The following is a 26,036-nucleotide window of genomic DNA, read 5'->3' on the forward strand; positions in this document are numbered from 1 at the left end:
CATCAACAACTAGGATTCAACTAAAAATAGACAATTCAATAGGCCTAGGGTTTCAAGCTCTGGATGATTTCAAATGTAATGATATGTATTGATATTCAATTGTGTTTGATTGTCAATGCAACCAAATATCAACATTTGAAGGAGATGTATCTTATGATTGGATAGTTCCATATTAATTTGTAGAAAAACTGGAATTAAAGCCAGACTTAGGCAAGTTAACATGTTACAGATGCAGTGGAGAGCTTGTGTTTATACTTGGTGATTAGAACTTGGTTGCTTTCCTTTTCTTCAGACATTTCAGGGAATCGTTTCTTATGACATTACCTGATGCATGCATATGTTCCTTTTTTAGGACAATCTTCTGTTCCTCTATTTTGTTTCATACATCCACTGTTTTTTCTGATGAATTACTGGTAATCAAGTATCAGGAGGGACATATTGAATGTCATCTAGTCCCTCGACACCATCACACATACACCATTTATTGCTCTCTCTCTCTCTCTCTCTCTCTCTCTCTCTCTCTCTCTCTCTCTCTCTCTCTCTCTCTCTCTCTCTCTCTCTCTCTCTCTCTCTCTCTCTCTCTCTCTCTCTCTCTCTCTCTCTCATACACCCACCTACAAACACTCCTGCTGATGTCAAGCTTGGGTAAGCATATACCCATACATCACTTGCGTTTCTTTTTATTTAGGGCCCTATATGAGACAAATGTATTTTGGACCCAGTAGGGACTGGAGTAGGCCCTGTGAGAGGTAATTTTGTTTTCTGGCTTTCCTCTCTGTGGATTGTGGAATAATAAAGAAAAACACACTGCAAATTGATCTCAACGTTGAATGGATCAAATGTTTTTTTCCACCAGCATAGCTAGCAGTAATTTACTTTCATATCAGCCTTTCAGTGAAAGAGTTGAAGCCTTAAATGCCATCTCTGTAAATTGATTGGCCCTTAGCATTTGCACGGACCCTACTCTTTACACTGCCTCTCTATGCTTTGATTGGGCACACTGTTACTGGAGCTGTCAGTGCACGGCAAGTTTTTTTCTCCTCTAGCTAAATGCCTAGACTTGTAGTGACACTGCTTTGTCAGCTGGGTAGGTGAACATCAAGAGAGATAGAGCCGTATCCATGCACTAATTAGTTGGAAAATGATAATCTTTATGAAACAAATGGATTACCCTCTCGGAACCCAATGTCAGCGCGTCCAGAACCAGGTATTCTTCTTGACTTAACTACTAAAAAGCCAGTCAACATTCCAATTTATGATTAACGTTAACTGGCTACTAATAAAGTTCCATCGACTGTGTCGTTCATTCATTTTGCCCTGAAAAACTTGTGGCAGTTTTGTCTCTCACGAAACTGTTAGCTAGAGTTAGCTCCAGAACTAACGTTAACGCTACTTCATATTCCTTGATGAGGTTGGATTTTTTTGTATCGAGAAACTTTTGCTTTAGCTAGCTAACTAATTGTTTTAATGTCCTACTAGCTAGTTTGTCGACATAAAATGGCTAACTAACTAGCTAACTGCCTTGCTAACTCAGACAACTGATTTGATGACTAGCTAGCTAGCGTTAGATGACAGGAGTTGACAAGGGGCAGGTGAGCAGCTAACTAACAGGTGGCTATTAAGTTAGCTAGCTAGTTTAGCTAGCTAACTAACGGTTCTTTTGAGCCAACTGGCCAAAGCAATGTCCAGCTAGCTAACTATTGTTTCTCATCTCTGAAATAGCTAGGTAAATCACGTTAACTAGCCAAAGTACCAACAATGCAATGCCAATAGTCATTATAGATTGTCATTTAATTGAGATAGCTAGCTGGCTAGGGGACTTCTTGAGGGGAAGATAACAAGCTGTCAAGAATTTTGCTTTGTCAGTCACAGTCAATGAATGAACATTTGCTGTTGTTGAAAAATGGTTTAGACATATCTATTCAACTAAACTAAAAGGATCGAGTGGTCACCTAGTCCTAGAATGTTGCCATAATGGATTGACAACTAGCTAACGTTAACTGGATAGTAAAAACTAATCTGTTAATCTGCAAACTAGGCAATACTTTTCTTCGTGATGTCTTTGCATTATGATTGTAGCTATATTTGCAGTCTAGGTTTGATGGCTATCAGCCGCCTACTCTTTTTGTGGGAGAATGCGATAATGACATCATTTGTAGAGATTTGCACGTGCAGAAAAAAAGTGTCTGCTAATGCAATGTTATTCCATAATTTTGGCAGTCTGGTGTGAGTTGCAAAGAATCTAGTTGGTTTGCTAACGAACAAAGGCCGTCGTTGACAATCAGAATTCAAGGAGCAGTTTTATTCTTCTGTTTCAATCGGCCTAATGCATTGTCCTCTGTCATAATGTCAAACGTTTGGTAAATATATTTGTTTTGTGTGTCTTTTTTCACTAAGATTTTGAATTATTTGTGTGCAGTGATGCTGGGTGCACTGCCAATCAAAGTTGTTTTTCTCTTTTCTGTGCTGTTTTTCCATGTACAGCCGATAGGGGGCATTGCGGATAGGAGAACTTGTTTACTGCGATTCAACATTCAGAAGTAGCTTGAACAAGAGAGGAATGTGCTGTGACATGCATTCCTTAATATTTGATGTAAAATTATATTTGACCTGTACCTACACTTGCATATAGGGGTTTAGACCTAGGCTTTCTTCAATGCCATGTATATGTCAGATGTGCCACATTTACCTCCTGCACCAAACCTGTCATACACAAAAATGTGATGAATAGCCTACCTACCCATTTGCAGATTTGACTAGACAGAAGCATGGGATGTATATTTTTCATTTGAATAAACAAGATCCTATCTGAGGTTTACCATTTGGACATTTGTTGCAGCTCTGGTGAGAAAACAACAGGCATATTGTTGCATCATGCTTTTGGGTGTTCTTTGTGCAGAACCAAAAACATAATAAATAAGCTGGCCATAAAGTGTGCACACTGGCCCAAAGTAGGGCCACCTCCTAGACTATGTTTCTCCCCTTACTACCTTATATCCAGTCAATAAAAGTGCCACAGATAAATGTCAGGTGTTAAAAACAGTCTTATCTGCTGGCATTGATATGAATTGGTCATTCTTACATACAAACCCCACCGGCCACGTTGTGTGTGTGTGTGAGCGTTGCAAAATAAATGTACACACATTATTCAATCATTTCACCCACACTGCTCGATCGCGTCTGCGTAGCCAAGTGCTAAAATATAACTTGGTTCTATTTGATACACGCCAAGCACTGCAAGTCCCCTCCTTATTGGGTATCAGGAAGATACAAACCCACCTGGATGCTTGAAAGACAGAGGAGGAGAGATTAAAGATAGCTAAAACTAGCTAGGTTTCACTTTTTATCTGTGGATTAAATGTCAGAGTAGAGAAACACGATTTTGTATGACCATGTGCATGACGGGTAAAATAACAACCCAATGTTTATCTCCCAGGACAAGCTAGCTAGCAACAGCTAGCTATCTGAATGTCCATGAATGTTTCATGTGTGTTTTGTCAGCATATTAGGCATGCTTCTTGTTTGAAAAAGAGGCAGAGAGAGGGTTGAAAAGTGTGTGTGGGGGGTATGAATGTAACTAACCAGGTTACAAAAGAGGACTAGATCAAGCAAATAAAGTAACCTGAATTCTGAAATACCTTGTGTGCATTAGGACTTGTGTTTCCTGTCTATGCTCAGCTGTCTGTCTCATGTCACCATATAATCTGGTTCTACCTGCCTGTGATATTTTTTCAGTTTTTTTGTTGTGTGTTATACATGTATGTTTGCCTGTGTCTCTCCATTTGTAGCCTGGTATGTTTGTGGGTCTTCTTTGGCTACTGTCCTGCCCAGCTCACCCCTCCCCCTCCTCCTGTGGGCTGCAGCTGGCTGTTTTGCACACCTCCCTCGGTTCAGTTTGCAGAGCCAAAAACAGAGCTCACCATTTGTGTTTCCGGTGAAGAGGGACGAGTGTGTTAAAGGCAGGCAGCCTGGACTCGACACTAGCAGAGCAGCGCATGACAAGGACAGACACCTTCAGGCTCACTTGGAATGCAAATAGAATATCCATCTATCTCCTCCTCCATCTGCAGCTAACCCCCTCCCCTGCAGCCCCTTGTACTACCTCATCCGCTCCCTCCCGCTGTCACATTTACCCTTTGAACCATTACTTGCATTATTTTTCTACTCTTTGTTCTCTTTTCCTTGGTCATCTCCGCATACTTCCCATTTTTTATTTCATACTCCACAATTTATAGGCCATTGTCTATTTAAGCAATAAGGCACAAAGGGATGTGGTATATGGCCAATATTCCACGGCTAAGGGATGTTCTTATGCACGACGCATCGCAGTGCCTGGATACAGCCCTTAGCCGTGGTATATTGGCCATATACCACAAACCCCAGAGGTGCCTTACTGCTATTATAAACTGGTTACCAACGTAATTAGAGCAGTAAAAATAAATGTTTTGTCATACCCGTGGTATACGGTCTGAAATACCACGGCTGTCAGCCAATCAGCATTCAGGGCTCGAACCACCCAGTTTATAATCACCTGTTTCCCATCCCCTTTTCCCATGTCTTTGTTTGTTTCTTCCACCCCTCTTTCCCTCCCCTCACCACTGCCACTATCCTTTGCATCTCGTTTCTACCTTGTGATGTTCTCCGATCAATAAACAAATGCGTTTCCCTCTGCAGCAGGGACCAGGGTCAGGATGGATGATGTGGTAAATTTTTGCATTTCAAATCGTGTTAACCTCTGCAGAGACCCAGGGAGTTAGAGGCCTTCGTCAGGACAATACTTTATTGAAAGGCTTTCAGCTGAATTACAGCCTCTCAACCTTCCCCACTTAATACAATACAGCAGTCTGCTCTATGAAACACTCAGTCATCCCCGTGCATGTTATTAGTCTCTGCCTTTACACTTTGATATTATATGCTGTTGCAATCAATATGGCAAGTCTATATAGGCCTATGTGTTAATTCCCTTGATTAGCCTATAGCAGTTGACTTGCGCCTAGAGGGCCTTTCAGTTGATTTCATCATTTTTTACTCATTTATACTGAACAAAAATATAAACGCAACAATTTCAAAGAGTTTGAGTTACAGTTCATATAAGGAAATCAGTCAATTTAAATAAATAAATAGGCCCTATTAATAGGCCCATTTAATAGGCCCTATTAAATGGATTTCACATGACTGGGTAGGGGCGCAGCCATGGGTGGCCCTGGGAGGCCATAGGTCCACCCACTTGAGAGCAAGGCCTACCCACTGGGGAGCAAGGCCCAGCCAAACTGACGATCCCGCAGGTGAAGAAAATGGATGTAGAGGTCCTGGGCTGGCGTGGGATCTTTTATTTCAATTCATGAAACATGGGACCAGCTCTTTTACATGTTGCGTTTATATTTTTGTTTAGTGTAGTTGTACATTAGCTACGTATTTTTATTTTGTGCCACTTGTTAGTTGGGCTATACATACATAAATACAAATGTGTTAAGAGTCAGCAGAATTGATGTGCGACTCATTAATGTGTCATTTCTTCCCTGGGACTGATGAAAGGATGTTGGTTCCTGTTTTAGTTTGACTAGACTACTTTCTATAATGGAACATGTTGGAGATGAATTTCCCTATTAGAGCATGCCAAGAGATCTGAGTAGAGTGATTGTACCATATAGAAAATGTATGCCGTTGTGATAGTTTAAAGTGTCTGAGATTTTCTTGTCTGGTTTGAATTATTAGTGAACGATTGCAGAATTCCAACAATGGTGAACAGAATGACTAGTTCCATGTCTTCTGAAGCAGGTCACTCACCATGCCTGTATGTTTGCCAGTGACACCTTCCATACAGGTTCTCTCATACTGTAACTTAAAGGGATACTTCTGGATTTTGGCAATGAGGCCCTTTATCTACTTCTCCAGAGTCAGATTAAGTCGTGGATACCATTTTTATGTCTCGGTGTCCAGTATGAAGGAAGTTAAAGGTAGTTTTGCAAGCCAGTGTTAACTAGCGTTAGCACAATGACTGGAAGTCTATGGTATCTGCTAGCATGCTTGATTCTGTTGACCTACAGAGCTATCAGGTAAATGGTGACTGGCCTGTTGAGAGGTGCTGAACGCATTTGTCTTTACTGCAACTCTGGGAGGCTGTTTTTAATCATGCTTGGTTATCGGGCCCTGCTGAACTGTGATATATTTACAGGGGGAGTGGGACATGGACTCTGAGGCTCGTAGCATCCTGGTTGGGAATGGGGTTCCATTTGGCTGACTGGTCTGGATTGTTGTCATTCCAGCTTCAACGCATCGGTCTGACATATTAATAACACACATTAATAATGTGGTGTCATGGCCACAGCGCCTCAGCAGGATGTTTATGAGACAGACTTTAAAGCCTGACAGAGCCCTGACATGATTCCCCCCCCTCACTGAAATGTAAATTCAAGTGTTTCATTCACTTGTATAGAACTTGATTCTCAGAAAGTACCTCAAAACACCCATGGAGACTTGGTTAGACTGAGCTCCTAAAGAGTGGGACTTTTATTGCTCTCTGAGGCTTGTTTGTTGAAGCCAGACAGAACACTGATATGGAACGTGGGGCCACAAATCAGCAGCCATGCAGGCACAGAGTTGTGGGGGCATACGTGTAGGGTTGACATTGTGTGAGTGACAGACGCCAGTGCCAAAGACATTGATATTAGACAGGCGAGGCCCATGTCATAGAGTTGAGCTCCCATGTTCCTTGAAAGTAGGCAAGTAGGTCAGGATCCAAGTCTGCATGTCAGATCTTTCTCTCCTGTTTGCTATGCTCTCTGTCACTGAACCGCTTACATTTGTTCTCTCTTCAAAGGCCTCCACACATCCTTACCATGCACGCTCTATCTAGGGCTACCGTGAGATTGACACATTGCAGTCAATAGCTGTTACATGGTGATAAAAAGGACTAAGGTCATCGTGAACGAGGACTTGTATACTTGAAGGCCATAGAAATGGAATGCCACATTTAATAATGAATGCCATGGGGATGTCAGCTGAGTGTTTAAACCCCCTAGGCCTATCCTGTTCCCCTTCTTGACATCCAGCAAAATATTGGAGGAGATGTAGGGGCGGCAAGTAGCTGAGTGGTTAAGAGCGTTGTGGCAGTAAACGAAAGGTTGCTGGTTCTAATCCCCGAGCCGACTAGGTGAAAAATCTGTCGATGTGCCCTTGAGCAAGGCACTTAACCCTAGTTGCTCTGGATAAGAGCGTCTGCAAAAAATAAAAATAAATAAATAAAGTGTATTCATTTAATATTGGAAAGTCTTTGTACCTAATGTTGGAGGAAGAGCAGCGCCACCTGCTGGGTAAGGCATGAAGTGAAGCGTTTTTATGAGCCAGTGAGATATGCTAACATGGGGCTAAATGCCAAGGAGCTATTACGTGAGGTGTTGGAACTACATAACGACCATCGCCAATCACCATCGCTGCCACCCACCAATATTTAGCTGATATAGATATACCTTTGGTATGAGGGGAGACATAACTCTCCACAGTGGTGGGTTACTGAGAACACCAGGCTCTGCCAGCAGAAGCTGCTTAGCCACTTGGCCCCTAGGTAAGCTGCCCTCTCACATTTCACGCACTGGTGCCAACATTTCCGGCCCGGTGCCAACACCTTTTCCTAGAAGCAGTTGTATGAGAGGTATTAAATGTATTTTAGCCTCTATGACCAGTCTCTCTCTCTGAGTCCATGTTTCTATTGGCCAGTGGCTCTCCTCCTCCCCAGCCAGTCTCTCTCTCTGAGTCCATGTTTCTATTGGCCAGTGGCTCTCCTCCTCCCCAGCCAGTCTCTCTCTATGAGTCCATGTTTCTATTGGCCAGTGGCTCTCCTCCTCCCCAGCCAGTCTCTCTCTCTGAGTCCATGTTTCTATTGGCCAGTGGCTCTCCTCCTCCCCAGCCAGTCTCTCTCTATGAGTCCATGTTTCTATTGGCCAGTGGCTCTCCTCCTCCCCAGCCAGTCTCTCTCTATGAGTCCATGTTTCTATTGGCCAGTGGCTCTCCTCCTCCCCAGCCAGTCTCTCTCTCTGAGTCCATGTTTCTATTGGCCAGTGGCTCTCCTCCTCCCCAGCCAGTCTCTCTCTATGAGTCCATGTTTCTATTGGCCAGTGGCTCTCCTCCTCCCCAGCCAGTCTCTCTCTATGAGTCCATGTTTCTATTGGCCAGTGGCTCTCCTCCTCCCCAGCCAGTCTCTCTCTATGAGTCCATGTTTCTATTGGCCAGTGGCTCTCCTCCTCCCCAGCCAGTCTCTCTCTATGAGTCCATGTTTCTATTGGCCAGTGGCTCTCCTCCTCCCCAGCCAGTCTCTCTCTCTGAGTCCATGTTTCTATTGGCCAGTGGCTCTCCTCCTCCCCAGCCAGTCTCTCTCTATGAGTCCATGTTTCTATTGGCCAGTGGCTCTCCTCCTCCCCAGCCAGTCTCTCTCTCTGAGTCCATGTTTCTATTGGCCAGTGGCTCTCCTCCCCAGCCAGTCTCTCTCTGTCGTTTTTGACTTTCCTCCTTCATTGCTGTGGTTCTTCCCTCAATGAGGCCTCATTCAGTTCCAGCCTTACAATCCCCCATACACCCAAGTTCCTCTGCTTTTCTCTGCTCTTCTCAACTAATTTTAAAAATGGAGGACTTTGAGCAGTTCTGGCATTATTCAGGGTATCACTCTTAATTCACTGTAGTCTCATTGCATCCTCCTATGACTTTTGATCTGTTTGTCTTTTGGTTGATACTCACCTGGTACTGTGACTGTGTGGGATGCTGAGCTCTTTTCTTTACGAGCAAGTCTGTCTCTGCCTGAAAAGTGTGCAGAGCGGCCTTGTTTGTTTGTGTTTTGCAGGGGAATATTGTGAGGAATGTCTAGTGGTACAATATCTCTGCTGCGGTTATAAGAAGGCTCCTATCGAAGGTTGATTCAAAGTTCATAATCCACAGTCCTGACCTGCCTGCAATTCACATGCTGATCTCACTGTAGGCTGACACCACAGGGACCATCAAAACAGAGGCTATCTGTCAGCCTGCCTGCCACATAAGCAAACCTCTCTAAAATAGGCTTGTGGAAAATCTGGCAATTATTTTATTACCCATTTTGTTAAAAAACGTAGATTTTAAACTGGCAAGGATGAATCGTAGCATAGACCTAGTTGCTGTGTGCATTGTCAGTGACATTGTCTCTGCCACCTGTCTCACCCTCCTCTTCCTCTGGTCCTGTCCAGGTGATGAAGGTGAACGCTGAGAAGGAGCGGGTGTCGCTGCGGTGTATGAAGGCTCTGGCCAGCAGGGGGTGTGTGGACACCGTGTCCCAGCAGATGGCCTCTCACCCCCAGTACCTGGAGAGCTTCCTCCGCACCCAGCACTACATCCTCCACATGGACGGCCCCCTGCCCCTGCAGTACCGCCACTATATCGCCATCATGGTGAGGCCACTGGACACACACTGCGCACACACACACACACACACTGCATGATGCACAGAAATGCGTCTGGTATTTGCACCAATCACCCCACGCACAGTTGCATACACTGACACCACTTTCATGTACCGTACCAGTCAAAAATGTGGACACACCTACTCATTCAATGGTTTTTCTTTATTTTTTACTATTTTCTACATTGTAGAATAATAGTGAAGACATCAAAACTATAAAATAACACATATGGAATCATGTAGTAACCAAAAAAGTGTTAAACAAATGAAAATATATTTTATATTTCATATTCTTCAAAGTAGCCACCCTTTGCCTTGATGACAGCTTTGCACACTCTTGGCATTCTCTCAACCAGCTTCATGAGGTAGTCACCTGGATTGCATTTCAATTAACAGGTGTGCCTTGTTAAAAGTTAATTTGTGGAATTTCCTTAATGCGTTTGAGCCATTCAGTTGTGTTTTGACAAGGTAGGGGTGGTATACAGAAGATAGCCCTATTTGGTAAAAGACCAAGTCCATATTATGGCAAGAACAGCTAAAATAAGCAAAGAGAAACGACAGTCCATCATTACTTTAAGACAGGAAGGACAGTCAATCTGGGAAATGTCAAGAACTTTGAACGTTTCTTCAAGTGCAGTCGCAAAAACCATCAAGTGCTATGATAAAACTGGCTCTCATGAGGACCGCCACAGGAAAGGAAGACCCAGAGTTACCTCTGCTGCAGAGGATAAGTTAATTAGAGTTACCAGCCTCAGATTGCAGCCCAAATAAATGCTTCACAACATCAACTGTTCAGAGGAGACTGCGTGAATCACATTTACATTTTAGTCATTTTAGCAGACGCTCTTATCCAGAGCGACTTACAGTTAGTGAGTGCATACATTTTTCATACTGGCCCCCTGTGGGAATCGAACCCACAACCCTGGTGTTGCAAGCGCCATGCTCTACCAACTGAGCTACAGGCCTTCATGGTCGAATTGCTGCAAAGAAACCACTACTAAAGGACACCAATAATAAGAAGAGACTTGCTTGGGCCAAGAAACACAAGCAATGGACATTAGACCAGTGGAAATCTGTCCTTTGGCCTGATGAGTCCAAATTTTAGATTTTTGGTTCCAACCGCCGTGTCTTTGTGAGACGCAGAGTAGGTGAACGGATGATCTCTGCATATGTGGTTCCCACCGTGAAGCATGGAGGAGGAGGTGTGATTGTGTTGGGGAGCTTTGCTGGTGACTCTGTCAGTGATTTAATTAGAATTCAAGGCACACTTAACCAGCATGGCTACCACAGCATTCTGCAGCGATACGCCATCCCATCTGGTTTGTGCTTAGTGGGACTATCATTTGTTTTTCAACAGGACAATGACCCAACACACCTCCAGGCTGTGTAAGGGCTATTTGACCAAGAAGGAGAGTGATGGAGTACTGCATCACATGACCTGGCCTCCACAATCACCCGACCTCAACCCAATTGAGATGGTTTGGGATGAGTTGGACCGCAGAGTGAAGGAAAAGCAGCCAACAAGTGCTCGACATATGTGGGAACTCCTTCAAGATTGTTGGAAAAGCATTCCAGGTGAAGTTGGTTGAGAGAATGCCAAGAGTGTGCAAAGCTGTTATCAAGGCAAATGGTGGCTACTTTGAAGAATCTAAAATCTATACAAAAAAGTAACTTTTTTTGGTTACTCATGATTCCATATGTGTTCTTTCATAGTTTTGATGTCTTCACTATTATTCTACAATGTAGAAAATTGTCAAAATAAAGAAAAACCCTTGAATGAGTAGGTGTTCTAAAACTTTTGACTGGTACTGTACATAAACAGTCAAACACATTTACACAGACGCAAACTCACCACAACCCACCCACGCACAATGACACAAACGTGGTCAACATCCTGGAGACAACCCTGTTCTTGCTGTAGATGTACTTGTATTGAAGTGTCTCTCTGTCCCTCCCTCCATCTCTCCCAGGCTGCAGCGCAGCATCACTGTGGCTACCTGGTGTCTCTGCACTCGGCCCAGTTCCTCAGGGTGGGGGGGGACCCGCTGTGGCTACAGGGGCTGAAGGCCGTCCCCCCTCGCCTACAACACCTTGACCAACTCAACAAGGTTCTGGCCCACCAACCCTGGCTCACCGCCCGCTCACACATACAGGTACCACAAGAACCAGCTCCTTGAAAAAGTTATGGGCTCTTATAAAAAAGATCTAATATGCCAAAGTAATGATGTTTTGGATGTTGATTGATTCTTATCTTTGTGGATTAGAGCAGTGGTTTCCTCTTTTTTTTAAGGAACTCAGTCTAGCTTTCGACTTACTCCTTAAAGTTGTAATGGTAGAATGCACAAGGGGAAATTTCAAAATTGAGTAGTGCCTCATCAGTATTCCTCTTGTCATGTTAGTCATTGCGGACCTTAGAGAGCTATTTATAACTTGTCAGAAATGTCCATATCAACTAGCCCATGTCAGCTAATGTTTTTTAGCAAGGTTTTTTAGCCCATAGATTTTGTTGTAATATCACATGAATACACATTAGATATGGCCAAATGTATAGAGTTGCAAGAAAATTAGCTTTAAAACGGCAACATTTTCTCTGCACCCCATGACAAAATGTGTATAATTACAGGAAATGTACTTTAAACCTGAAAATTTTTCTCTCCATCAAAAGAGGGGTGTGAACAGTTTGTTTCATGAACAGTGCTTGTGCCCATAGAAATAGACGTGGTGGGGAGGGGGGCGCGGGATGTTCCCCAACCCCAATGTTAGAAGGGGGACCTGAGTGAAAAAGTTTGGGAACCCCTGGTTTAGAGTGTCATATCCCTGATCAGTAGAGTTCTCCAGGCCTGTCTAATCTCCACCGTGAGGCCCACTCTCTGCTGTGTCCTTCCCCCACCAGGCGTTGCTGAAGACAGGGGAGCAGTGCTGGTCTCTGGCTGAGCTGGTTCAGGCTGTGGTGCTCCTGGCCCACTGCCACTCCCTCTCTAGCTTTGTGTTTGGCTCGGGCACCGACGCCGACCCCGTCCCCCTCCCCAGAGCCCCCAACGGCACCCCCCCGGGCTACTGCCTCTGTGACGCTGCCAACGGCAATGTCAGTGCGCCTCCGCCTCTCACCACACCCTCAGAACACACCACACGACGACGGGTAAGGGTTGTGTGCTGTATCAGACTGAATATGACATCCGAACTATTCCACAACAGGTTGTTGCCTGAAAGACTACCGAAGTTGCATGTTGTTCAACTTCACGTCTTTTATCATGGTATCTGTCTTGGCAGTCTCTGGACTCCAGTTGTGAGATGGTGTGTCTGAAAGAGAGGATCCAGAAGTCCCAGGAGGAGAAAGAGAGGAGGGGGGAGTGTGTCCTACACACCCAGACACTCCAGCACACAGGTACACACACACACACACACACACAGCTGTCCCCGCTCACTTTCACATTCACACCCGACATTGTGAAGCGGCAAGGGCTAAACTTATCATCGTGTGTGAACCAGTGGAGGCTGGTGGGAGGAGCTATAGGAGAACAGGCTCATTGTAATGGCTGGAATGGAATGAATTGAACGGTATTAAAAATATGGAAACCACGTTTGACTCCGTTCCATTCATTCCATTCCAGCCTTTACAATGAGCCTGTCCTCCTATAGATCCTCCCACCAGCCTCCACTGGTGTGAACGTTGCGTGACGGATCAACTATATTTATTTACCCTCTCTCACTGTTTCCTCTCAGATGGGAAAGATGAGGAGGAGATTATCTACTCAGCAGACCCCTCTCGTTTCATAACAGACCCCGAGTTCGGCTACCAGGAGTTTGCCCGGAAAGAGGAAGACCACTTCCAAGTATTCCGGGTGCAGGTAAGGACATGGCTTACATACATGTTGGAATATGTGAAACCCTGCTAGGAGGCGACAGGTGTCCATGTCAGTAAAGTAATAAATCAGCTTTCGTAGAATTTCAGTAGCATATACTGTAACATATGTCTGGGTCTATAGTTAGCTGAGGTGTTACAGAAACCATGTGAGTATTTCAGGTTTGTTTGACTGTGTGTGTGTGTGTGGTGTGTCTGGACAGGACTACTCCTGGGAGGACCACGGCTTCTCCCTGGTCAACCGGCTGTACTCAGACATCGGGCACCTGCTGGACGACCGTTTCCGCAGCGTCACCGCCCTCCCCTCGTCCCACGGGCCTGACCTGAAGAGAGCCATCTGGAACTACATCCACTGCATGTTGGGAATTAGGTGAGGACATGCTACTAGTCTGCACGCACACACACACACACACACACCTATACATACACAGGAACAAGCACACGTCAGGCAAATGAACACTGGGTACATAGTTAGAGTTCTTGTAAAGTGAGATGCTATCATGATCGCTTGCATTGCAGCCAGGTTAGGCCTATGATTCAATGCTTGTGATTCGCTGCAAGGGCCCCGCTTGGATTGCGTTCATGTTTGCATGACATGTGACACTTGTGGTGTGTGTCTGCAGGTACGACGATTATGACTATGGGGAGGTAAACCAGTTGCTGGAGAGGGAGCTGAAGCTTTATATCAAGTCTGTAGCCTGCTACCCTGACGCCACCAAGACCCCGCTGTGTCCTCTGCCCTGGGCACCACTCAAACCTTCTGAGAGGGTACGCATGTCGCCCCATACCAATACACCCTGCATCCATATACAGCTGAACTAAATGTACTGGACCATAATAGTTTTGTCCAAGTAATGTGCTGAAGATGATCAAATGGGATGCAAAGTGGTAATTTGTGTTCTGTTTCACCCTCAACCACATTCCATCTCTTGCTCACTCTGATACGATCCTCTCATTTTTCTCTTCTCTTAGATCCATGTGAACTTGCTGATAATGGAGGCTCGGTTACAGGCTGAGCTTCTGTATGCTCTGAGAGCCATCACCCAGTACATGATAGCTTAGGTCAGTTGGTGGGAGGGAGAGGCACAAAATGAATGGCCAACGGCGCAGAAAGACCAAGCTAGAAGGCCGCAGGGTGGGAACCCCCTTACAGCAAGCAGGGATATGGGGAAGAGGCTGGTAATTATGAGCAAGAAGAACAGTGCGACTATCTGTCCTATTTCTCAGTTAAAAACGGGAGAAAAAATAGTATAATGCAATCATTGAAGCTCTTTTTGTGGCATGCGCACTGCAGTGGAAAGCTGTTTTCCAAAGTCAAAACACGCAATGTAATTCCTCTCTTCCCCTCGCTCTGCCTGCTCATTTTCCACTCTGCAAGGGTGGTCTGTCCACTTTTAATTTAATGTATTTTCCTCTTATAAAATGTCTCTGCTGTTGATGGTTAATGTGCAATTATATTACTATTATTACAATAGATATTAATTATTTTCATTTGTATTAATGAATTGTTTGTCTCAATTCTGATGACTGTGATGAAAGCAGACGGTTGGTTCTGCAGTGTAGCAGAGATGTACGTACCCATGGCCAACACAATACCCTATTTCTTGGTTTGTGATTAGTTTCGTCTTTTCAACTTTGCATTTGTTCAAAACCAATTTTTTTATCCTTTCTTATTGGATTGAGCGAATGTTTTGGAGATATTGCCATAATTTGTCTTGTTACAGTCCCTGTCAGTGTTGTTGTAGGTAGTTGGTGATGGTGATGGACAGTTGTTCATCGTAGCTCTCTTAACGTTTTGCGTTAGTACTGAAAGGTCAAGAACAAAACCAAAACACTGCAAGACGATATCACACAACTATAGTTTATTTTAAAAGCACTTTATATATTTATTAAATAAAACAAGGTAGCTCAGTGGTAGAGATGGAGACCGAAGTTGTTCTGAGTCTTTCCTTTCCACTCTATGGCGTCTGATAGAAAGGATCCTGAGGCTGCTTCTTGGGTCCCTCTGTATTCAGATCACCTGATCTCCATTCCTACAGTCACCCCGTTTACCCCAGAGTGTTCTTGTGTAGGTGGAGTAGTGCAGGGCTACACAGGGTCCTAACAGAGGTCATGGCCCCAGATCTGACCTGACCTGAAGGAGGTCACAACTCACTTCAGTATCTTAGATAAATCTGAAATCGCTACGACAATTTAAAAACACATTTTAACTTTAATACACACAGGGGTGGCCAAAGTCATGTTTTGTAGAGTGACGCACAGCCATATAACTGTCTGTTTTTATATTGATGTGCTCTGGCATAGATCAAATGAAGGAATTTCCATTTCTAGGAAACCTCAACGTCCCTAAAACTGCATTGAAGGTCAGCAGCACTCTGAACTGGAATTTTGCAACATAAAAGTCCCCAAAAGTGACCTGCACTGGGTTTGAATTGCTGTTAAGCATATTCTATCTACTATGCTACAAAAGATGTAGACTAAGGATCATAAGTCATCGGTGCTCTGTGTATGATCTTGTGCATGTGAAAAGTAGGTCTGTCTTTCAATTATTTATTTGGTGAGCTTTATGACCTAAAATAAAGATGCTGATGCATGGTACAATTTGCAGAGCAGAAGAACGTGGGTACTGCAAACTATATTTTTATTTTTATTTTATTTTATTATATCCTTCATTTTTTGTTTTTTCTTTCTCGCTCTTGTTTTTAGTTTATTTTTTACACTTTTTGTAAACTTTGCATTACAGTACTATGATTGTTGAGCCCTTTGTTAAGTTGCTGGGTTCGCTGCTATATCCTGCCGGATGTGCTGCACCCTGAATATTTCAGCGGCAGTGAGGTTGATGACCCTGTTAATGTGCTCGACCGTTTGAAACGACAGGAGAGAGAGAAATGAAGAAAAAAGAAAGTGCATATCAATAGAAGCAAAAGAAGCGCTTTTTAACGGAGGTGCCTTTAGGCCAAACTGGACTGGTGCTTGAGTGGACAGGCTAGTTTTCTCTGGGCTGAGTGTAGGCCTCGTTAGAGCAGACTGCCCCTTTGGATCCTCAGGAACAGTGTTCTGTGGCCCATATAGAACGCCCAGTGCCATCACCACTGGACACATGGACACGGTTACTCTACTTAGAGTACTACAGTCCTCATTGGCTCCTTCTCAACACCTCTATGACATCGTTATGGCTCCAAATGCAGGAGCGAAAGCGTTTGTGTTCCTGTCTGAAGCTTCTGACCACCTGGCCAAGGAACGAAACGATAGAGCCACTGACACAAAGTTGGATGTTACAGTTGTTCAATATTTACCACGTAAATGAATGGACAATAAAAAAAATATTTAAAAAATGTAAAACGTAAGTGAAAAAAGCAAAAAATATGTTTTTGGGGAAATGTGAAGACTTAATTTTTCTATAAAGATGTTCTATCAAGTGAGTGTTTCCACTCTTTATTTATTTACTGTGGTTGCCTAATTGTGCTTTCACATTTGCCATATGCTGTAGTCAATTCCAAATCCACTTGTCAGTGCGTACAACTGAGGGACACGACAACTACATCGGTATCTCAAGCAAACCAGTTTAGTCAAACCATTCACAGTACTATTGGAAAACGTGCAATTCAGAAACATACTATACACTGAGTATACCAAACATTAGGAACACATTCCTAATATTGAGTTGCACCCCCCCTGCCCCTGGCCATCAGAACAGCCTCAATTCGTCAGGGCATGGACTCTACATGGTGTCGAAAGCGTTCCACAGGGATGCTGGCCCACGTTGACGCCAATGCTTCCCACAGTTGTCAAGATGTCCTTTGGGTGTTGGACCATTCTTGATACACTCGGGAAACTGTTGACCGTGAAAAACCCAACAGCGTTGCAGTTCTTGACACAAACTGGTGCGCCTGGCACCTACTGCCATGCCCTGTTCAAAGGCACTTAAATATTTTGTCTTGCCCATTCACCCTCTGAATGGCACACATACACAATCCATGTCTCAATTGTCTCAAGGCTTAAAAATCCTTTAACCTGTCTCTTCCCCTTCATCTACACTGATTGAAGTGGATTTAACAAGTGACGTCAATAAGGGATCATAGCTTTCACCTGGTCAGTCTATGTCATGGAAAGAGCAGATGTTTTAATGTTTTGTATACTCACTGTATATCATTGAAGCATTTTTACAGCCTGGATCCATCTGAGACAGAAGACAGATGGCAGGGTGATTTGAGCATGTCTGAAATCAACTCATCACAGATCCCTGACCGTAGGCCAAGTTCCCTTCTGATCCCTCACCCTTGTGATCGCTTTACTGAGAAATCCACATTTAACCTATCATGCTGTTGTGTAATATGGAACAACCAAGCAGTGGTGCTCATGCATATTGCTAACAGTTGGCACAGAAGTGTTAGTGAGATCATTTAGGGTTGCTTCAATTTCATTTAAAATACAGTACCAGTCAAAAGTTTGGACACACCTACTCATTACAGGGTTTTTCTTTATTTTTTACTATTTTCTACATTGTATAATAATAGTGAAGACATCAAAACTATGAAATAACACATGGAATCATGTAGTAACCAAAAAAGTGTTACATTTTGATTAGTGTATTTTATATTTGAGATTCTTCAAAGTAGCTACCCTTTCCTTGATGACAGCTTTGCACACTCTTGGCATTCTCTCAACCAGCTTCATGAGGTAGTCACCTGGAATGCATTTAAATTAACAGGTGTGACTAAGGGCGGCAGGTAGCTTAGTGGTTAAGAGCGTTGTGCCAGTAACCGAAAGGTCGCTGGTTCTAATCCCCGAGCCGACTAGGTAAAAAATCTGTCGATGTGCCCTTGAGCAAGGCACTTAACCCTAATTGCTCCTGTAAGTCGCTCTGGATAAGCGCGTCTGCTAAATGACCAATGTATTTTTATTTTATTTTTAAAAGTTAATTTGTGGAATTTCTTTCCTTCTTAATGCGTTTGAACCAATCAGTTGTGTTGTGACAAGGTAGGAGTGGTATACAGAAGATAGCCCTATTTGGTAAAAGACCAAGTCCATATTATGGCAAGAACAGCTCAAATAAGCAAAGAGAATCATTACTTTAAGACATGAAGGTCAGTCAATACGGAACATTTTAAGAACTTTTAAAGTTTCTTCAAGTGCAGTCGCAAAAACTATCAAGCGCTATGATGAAACTGGCTCTCATGAGGACCGCCACAGGAAAGGAAGACCCAGAGTTACCTCTGCTGCAGAGGATAAGTTAATTAGAGTTAACTGCACCTCAGAAATTGCAGCCCAAATAAATGCTTCACAGAGTTCAAGTAACAGACACATCTCAACATCAACTGTTCAGAGGAGACTGCATGAATCAGGCCTTCGTGGTCGAATTGCTGCAAAGAAACCACTACTAAAGGACACCAATAAGAAGACGAGACTTGCTTGGGCCAAGAAACACAAGCAATGGACATTAGACCGGTGGAAATCTGTCCTTTGGTCTGATGAGTCCAAATGTGAGATTTTTGGTTCCAACCGCCGTGTCTTTGTGAGACGCAGAGTAGCGGAACGGATGATCTCCGCATGTGTGGGTCCCACCGTGAAGCATGAAGGAGGAGGTGTGATGGTGTGGGGGTGCTTTGCTGGTGACACTGATTTATTTAGAATTCAAGGCACACTTAACCAGCATGGCTACCACAGCATTCTGCAGCGATACGCCATCCAATCTGGTTTGGGCTTAGTGGGACTATCATTTGTTTTTCAACAGGACAATGACCCAACACACCTCCAGGCTGTGTAAGGGCTATTTTACCAAGAAGGAGAGTGATCGAGTGCTGCATCACATGTCCTGGCCTCCATAATCCCCCGACCTCAACCCAGTTGAGATGGTTTGGGATGAGTCGGACGGTAGAGTGAAGGAAAATCAGCCAATAAGTGCTCAGCATATGTGGGAACTCCTTCAAGACTGTTGGAAAAGCATTCCAGGTGAAGTTGGTTGAGAGAATGCCAAGAGTGTGCAAAGCTGTCATCAAGGCAAAGGGTGGCTACTTTGAAGAATCTCAAATATAAAAAAAATATATTTTTGGTTACTACATGATTCCATGTGTGCTATTTCAAAGTTTTGATGTCTTCACTATTATTCTACAATGTAGAAAATAGTAAAAATAAAGAAAAACCCTTGAATGAGTAGGTGTGTCCAAACTTTTGACTGGTACTGTATGTTCGTCACTAAAATAGTTAGCCCCTTAAAATAAATCATACTGACTATGCTCTGATTTCAGCTATGATAAATGACAGGATGAAATATGAAGGAACGGGGTTCAGCTTTTTTCTTATTCTCCATTCCAGTCCCACCAGTCCTCACTTGCTCCCATTCTCCGATTCTCAGAAACATAGGCCAACAGGTTGCAACAGAGGCCTGAATTAATTAATAAGGTAATGTCCTACCAGTGGCGGCTCCTGAAAAAATTCTCAGGAGGGGCAATTTTTCTGATGATTTAGGTGACCTACACACATTTTTAAAAAGATATGTCCAGCAACAACATGAAGACAGGGGCAGCATATAAGTCAATACCAGAATCATTTATTGACTGATCTCAGGGAGTGCTCCTAATCTCAGCTTGTTACCTGTATAAAAGACACCTGTCCACAGAAGCAATCAATCAATCAGATTCCAAACTCTCCACCATGGCCAAGACCAAAGAGCTCTCCAAGGATGTCAGGGACAAAATTGGAGACCTACACAAGGCTGGAATAATAATAATAATAATAATAATATGCCATTTAGCAGACGCTTTTATCCAAAGCGACTTACAGTCATGCGTGCATACATTTTTGTGTATGGGTGGTCCCGGGGATCGAACCCACTACCTTGGCGTTACAAGCGCCGTGCTCTACCAGCTGAGCTACAGAAAGTGGATACTCATGGATGCGCATCGCAATTGTAAAATGTCAACACAATTGGAGACACCACGTCATTTTTGGAGACATGTTATTGACAGTAAACTATTGTAGATGCGACTGCTAACTAAATAAAACATTTTAGCTGGCTAGCTAATCATCTTAGCTAAATGTGGGGCAAACAATTCAGTTATTTACCGTTAATTTGAGGGATTGGGGTGAAAGAAATCGAGTTACATAGTGATACTTTACGATATACTGTATTGACAATATCGCAATATAACCATATCCACCCTGTCCAAAGTCTCTACTTGGTCTCAGTTCTCCAGTAAACTTGTGATTATCAACACTAACCTCATCGTTGTGGCGGCGGACAGCTAGCCTGTATCCCTCATCCAGTTGAGTGGCAATGTTATTTTTTCGTTCGTACCATTTTTTGGAAAATCCTCGGGTGTAGGACTTCCCCCCTTTAGTAGAAACCTGTTGAATTATTAAATTTGGTCTGGGAGGTCCTAATTGTTTCGTTGCCAATTTATCTTCATTTGTTCGCCGACAAAAAGGAAATTCTTTCAAAGACACAATCGAGTTGCACTGAAGCCTAGCCATGTTGATAGTAGTAGTGAATTGATTGACGCTGCTACCCTCTCTTTTCTTAGTTACGTTCATGTGACGAAAGCGCGTAAGTGCAAGCCAACAGACACCCATTGAGATTGTATTGAAGGCTCTGAAATTTGAAAAAAATAGATTTTACATGGGAGTCTATGACAGAAGTTCTGGGCGATTTTCAATCTGACTGAAATCGCCCCAAAAGGGGGTGGAGCCATTTGAAGCACGACTTTAGCCTGATTCGACATTTAGTGGCAGTGTGGCACTGTGGCAGATCAGACGTATAGATTACAACACTGATAACTACTGTTGCCGTGATATAATTGATTAGAAAAAAAATCCCTTCCTTTTCCCGTTTGGCAGTGCGTCGCCCATATCGCCCTATTGAACAGGCCGCCCCTGTGTCCTACATACATCTACATTTACATTTACATTTACATTTGTAATTAATTTGAAAGGCCTCCCTCCCTTGTGACATGATTAAAACATGGTAGCTGCTATTGGATAACATAACATGTTAATCCATTAGTCTCACAGAAATGTTGGAGGTGCGTCTGAGAATCATTTTTCTATACACTTACCCCCTCTAGTGGTAGATATCAAGCATTGTGCATCAACGTTAAATCGTTTAAAAAAAACATACATCCCAATGTTATATTCTTTGATACCATGAAGTTCATGAACAATATAAATGTGAATTTTAGTGAACCAATGACATGTTGAAATAAAATAATGACTTGGCTAAATGAGTTAAACAGATTAAGTTCATTTCCACTTTCCAGAACTGTGTTCAATGTTATTTCTGGCTGACTTTACAATATGTGAAGTAAGATTGGGAGAGAAATATATGGATGTCCAGAGAGCGGACATATGAATAAAAAAAAGAATTCTCTCGTTATATCGAGATCACAACTTATTTATCTCATGATCATGACATAACAAAAGTTGTTTTGTCGAGATCAGGAGAAACTCTTATCAATAGAAGTGGCCGTATTTATGATAGCTTCACAGTATGGTTGAGGCTGCCAACGGTGGATCAGCGCATATGTTTTAAAGGAAAACTACACCTAAAAATGTTTTGCTCCTCAGCAATCAAGTTTTCAAGATGTAACTTTCAAAATACAGAAATCATCTCCATATGATGCTAAATGTGGTGATGATTTCTGTATTTTGAAGGTTACATATCTTAAACGATTGCTGACAAGCAAAACATTTGGGACTTTGTCAACAATGGACTAATGAAACAAATCCCAAAAGATCGTTTTTAGGTGGAATTTTCCTTTAAGCGCTCGTAGGGCATTTAAGCCCTGAACGATGCCTGACAGGCAGCTCTGTCTCCCAGGCTGTGTGCCACCCCCAATACCACAGCCAATCGCATGCAAGCAACAACGCAGCTAACTTGGCTAGTCTTGTGAGCAAGCTAGCTAGCTAGTTTAAATTAAAAAATATGTGCAGGTTGTTAGCTTGCATAAGTGATGTGTATAATTGTAAAGGGATACTTCATGTTTTATGGATAATAAATATTTACAGTGGGTGAGCTCCATTCCTGACAGGCTGATCAGATTCAATTTCAGCCTCAGAGCTTGATCAGATTCAATAGCAGCCTCAGAGGCTGATAAATCAGGATTCTGCCTTGTAGGCTGTTTCATTGGCAAAGCTCCATGCAGGCAGATTAGCAGTCAGTGCATTATGTATATGATCAAGAGTGGGTGCGCTCTATTCCTGGCCGACTGATCAGATGCAATAGCAGCCTCAGAGAATGATAAGTCAGGATACTGCCTTGTAGGCTGTCTGCAAGGAGCCTTACATATGAAACAGCCTACAAGGCAGCATCCTGTTTTATCAGTCTCTAAGGCTGCTATTGAATCTGATCAGCCTGCCAGGAATAGAGCTCACCCCCTGGATCAGATCTGCATTTGCCTATAAAGCACTTTGACAGCTAATCTGCCTGCAAGGAGCTTTACCTATGAAACAGCCTACAAGGCAGCATCCTGACTTTTCAGCCTCTGAGGCTGAAATTGCATCTGATCAGCCTGTTAGGAATGGAGCTCACCCACTGTAAATGTTAATGTATCCCTTATAATTATACAGATATCAGTTATGCATGCTATCACTAAGCTAAGGACCCTGGGACTAAACACCTCCCTCTGCAACTGCATCCTGGACTTCCTGACGGGCCGCCCCCAGGTGGTAAGGGTAGGTAACAACACATCCACCACGCTGATCCTCAACACGGGGGCCCCACAGGGGTGCGTGCTCAGTCCCCTCCTGTACTCCCTGTTCACTCATGACTGCATGGCCAGGCACGACTCCAACACCATCATTAAGTTTGCCGATGACAAAACAGTGGTAGGCCTGATCACCGACAACGACGAGACAGCCTATAGGGAGGAGGTCAGAGACCTGGCCGTGTGGTGCCAGGACAACAACCTCTCCCTCAACGTGATCAAGACAAAGGAGATGATTGTGGACTACAGGAAGAAGAAGAGGACCGAGCACGCCCCCATTCTCATCTACAGGGCTGTAGTGGAGCAGGTTGAGAGCTTCAAGTTCCTTGGTGTCCACATCACCAACAAACTAACATGGTCCAAACACACCAATACAGTCGTAAAGAGGGCACGACAAAACCTATTCCCCCTAAGGAGACTGAAAACATTTGGCATGGGTCCTCAGATCCTCAAAAGGTTCTACAGCTGCACCATCAAGAGCATCCTGACTGGTTGCATCACTGCCTGGTATGGCAACTGCTCGGCCTCCGACCGCAAGGCACTATAGATGGTCGTGCGTACGGCCCAGTACATCACTGGGGCCAAGCTTCCTGCCATCCAGGACCTCTATACCAGGCGGTGTCAGAGGAAGGCCCTAAAAATGGTCAAAGACTCCAGCCACCCTAGTCATACACAAGCGGTACCGGAGCGCCAAGTCTAGGTCCAAGAGGCTTCTAAACAGCTTCTACCCCCAAGCCATAACACTCCTGAACATCTAATCAAATGGCTACCCAGACTATTTGCATTGCCCACCCCCCATCCCTTTTACGCTGCTGCTACTCTCTGTTTATTATCTATACATAGTCACTTTAATAACTCTACCCACATGTACAGTTGAAGTCGGAAGTTTACATACACCTTAAACAAATACATTTAAACTCAGTTTTTCACAATTCCTGACATTTAATCCTAGTAAAAATTCCCTATCTCAGGTCAGTTAGGATCACCACTTTATTTTAAGAATGTGAAATGTCAGAATAATAGTAGAAATAATTATTTATTTCTGCTTTTATTTGTTTCATCACATTCCCAGTGGGGAAGAAGTTTACATACACTCAATTAGTATTTGGTAGCATTGCCTTTAAATTGTTTAACTTGGGTCAAATGTTTCAGGTGGCCTTCTACAAGCTTCCCACAATAAGTTGGGTGAATTTGGCCCATTCCTCCTGACAGAGCTGGTGTAACTGAGTCAGGTTTGTATGCCTCCTTGCTCGCAAACACTTTTTCAGTTCTGCCCACAAATGTTCTATAGGATTGAGGTCAGGGCTTTGTGATGACCACTCCAATACCTTGACTTTGTTGTCCTTAAGCCATTTTGCCACAACTTTGTAAGTATGCTTGGGGTCATTGTCCATTTGGAAGACCCATTTGCGACCAAGCTTTAACTCCCTGACTGATGTCTTGAGATGTTGCTTCAATATATCCATATAATTCTCCTTCCTCATGAAGCCATCTATTTTGTGATGTGCACAAGTCCCTCCTGCAGCAAAGCACTCCCACAGCATGATGCTGCCACCCCCGTGCTTCACGGTCGGGATGGTGTTCTTCGGTTTGCAAGCATACCACCTTTTTCCTCCAAACATAACGATGGTAATTATGGCCAAACAGTTCTATTTTTGTTTCATCAGACCAGAGGACATTTCTCCAAAAAGTACGATCTTTGTCCCCATGTGCAGTTGCAAACCGTAGTTTGGCTTTTTTATGGTGGTTTTGGAGCAGTGGCTTCTTCCTTGCTGAGCGGCCTTTCAGGTTATGTCGATATAGGACTTGTTTTACTGTGGATATAGATAATTTTGTACCTGTTTCCTCCAGCATCTTCACAAGGTCCTTTGCTGTTGTTCTGGGATTGATTTGCACTTTTCGCACCAAAGTACGTTAATCTCTAGGAGACAGAATGCGTCTCCTTCCTGAGCGGTATGACGGCTGTGTGGTCCCATGGTGTTTATACTTGCGTACTATTGTTTGTACAGATGAACGTGGTACCTTCAGGCGTTTGGAAATTGCTCCGAAGGATGAACCAGACTTGTGAAGGTCAAAAAATAATAATTCTGATGTCTTGGCTGATTTCTTTTGATTTTCCCATGATGTCAAGCAAAGAGGCACTGAGTTTGAAGGTAGGCCTTGAAATACATCCACAGGTACACCTCCAAATGATTTCAATTAGCCTATCAGAAGCTTCTAAGGCCATTACATCATTTTCTGGAATTTTCCAAGCTGTTTAAAGGTACAGTCAACTTAGTGTATGTAAACTTCTGACACACTGGAATTGTGATACAGTGAATTATAAATGAAATAATCTGTCTGTAAACAATTGTTGGAAAAATTACTTGTGTCATGCACAAAGTAGATGTCCTAACCGACTTGCCAAAACTATAGTTTGTTAACAAGAAATTTGTGGAGTGGTTGAAAAACGAGTTTTAATGACTAAGTGTATGTAAACTTCCGACTTCAACTGTACATATTACCTCAATTACCTCGACTAACCAGTGCCCCCGCACATTGACTCGGTACCAGTAGCCCCTGTATATAGCCTCGCTATTGTTATTTTTACTGCTGCTCTTTAATTATTTGTTACTTTTATTTCATATTGTATTTTTTTGAAAAAATTTAAAAACTCTGTTGGTTAAGGGCTTGGAAGTAAGCGTTTCACTGTAAGGTCTACACCTGTTGTATTCGGCTCATGTGACAAATAACATTTGATTTGAACAACCTGCATAGATAACAAGCTACCTAGCTCACAAGACTGGCCAAGTTAGCCGCGTTGTTCCTTGCATGCGAATAGCTGTGGTCTTGGGGGGGGCACGCAGCCTGGGAGACAGTGCTGCCTTTCAGGCATCATTCAGGGCTTAAATGCAGACAGGGCTCCTTAATGGTGGTTATCGTGCATCTGAACAAAGGAATGGATGATGTGTGGTACTTTTGATTATTTTGTGATCTCGACAAAAAACGTTTATGTAGTGATCATGAGAAATCATTTGTGATCGACATAACAAGGGATTTTTTTATTTATTCA

The 26,036-nt window shown here is 43.3% G+C and overlaps 1 protein-coding gene across 1 annotated transcript; it reads left to right on the forward strand.

Moving 5' to 3' along the window:
• Positions 1-965: 965 nt before the first annotated feature.
• LOC121542765 (sestrin-3) lies at positions 966-16,701 on the forward strand. The gene is made up of 9 exons (XM_041852300.2): positions 966-1,207; positions 9,210-9,410; positions 11,392-11,574; positions 12,315-12,560; positions 12,692-12,806; positions 13,145-13,269; positions 13,487-13,653; positions 13,907-14,051; positions 14,256-16,701. The coding sequence occupies exons 1-9, from the start codon at positions 1,142-1,144 to the stop codon at positions 14,343-14,345; spliced, it is 1,338 nt and encodes a 445-aa protein (XP_041708234.1). The 5' UTR covers positions 966-1,141; the 3' UTR covers positions 14,346-16,701.
• Positions 16,702-26,036: the final 9,335 nt, after the last annotated feature.

The sequence above is a fragment of the Coregonus clupeaformis genome, chromosome 3 (assembly GCF_020615455.1).
Source record: "Coregonus clupeaformis isolate EN_2021a chromosome 3, ASM2061545v1, whole genome shotgun sequence".
NCBI classification, from domain to species: domain Eukaryota; kingdom Metazoa; phylum Chordata; class Actinopteri; order Salmoniformes; family Salmonidae; genus Coregonus; species Coregonus clupeaformis.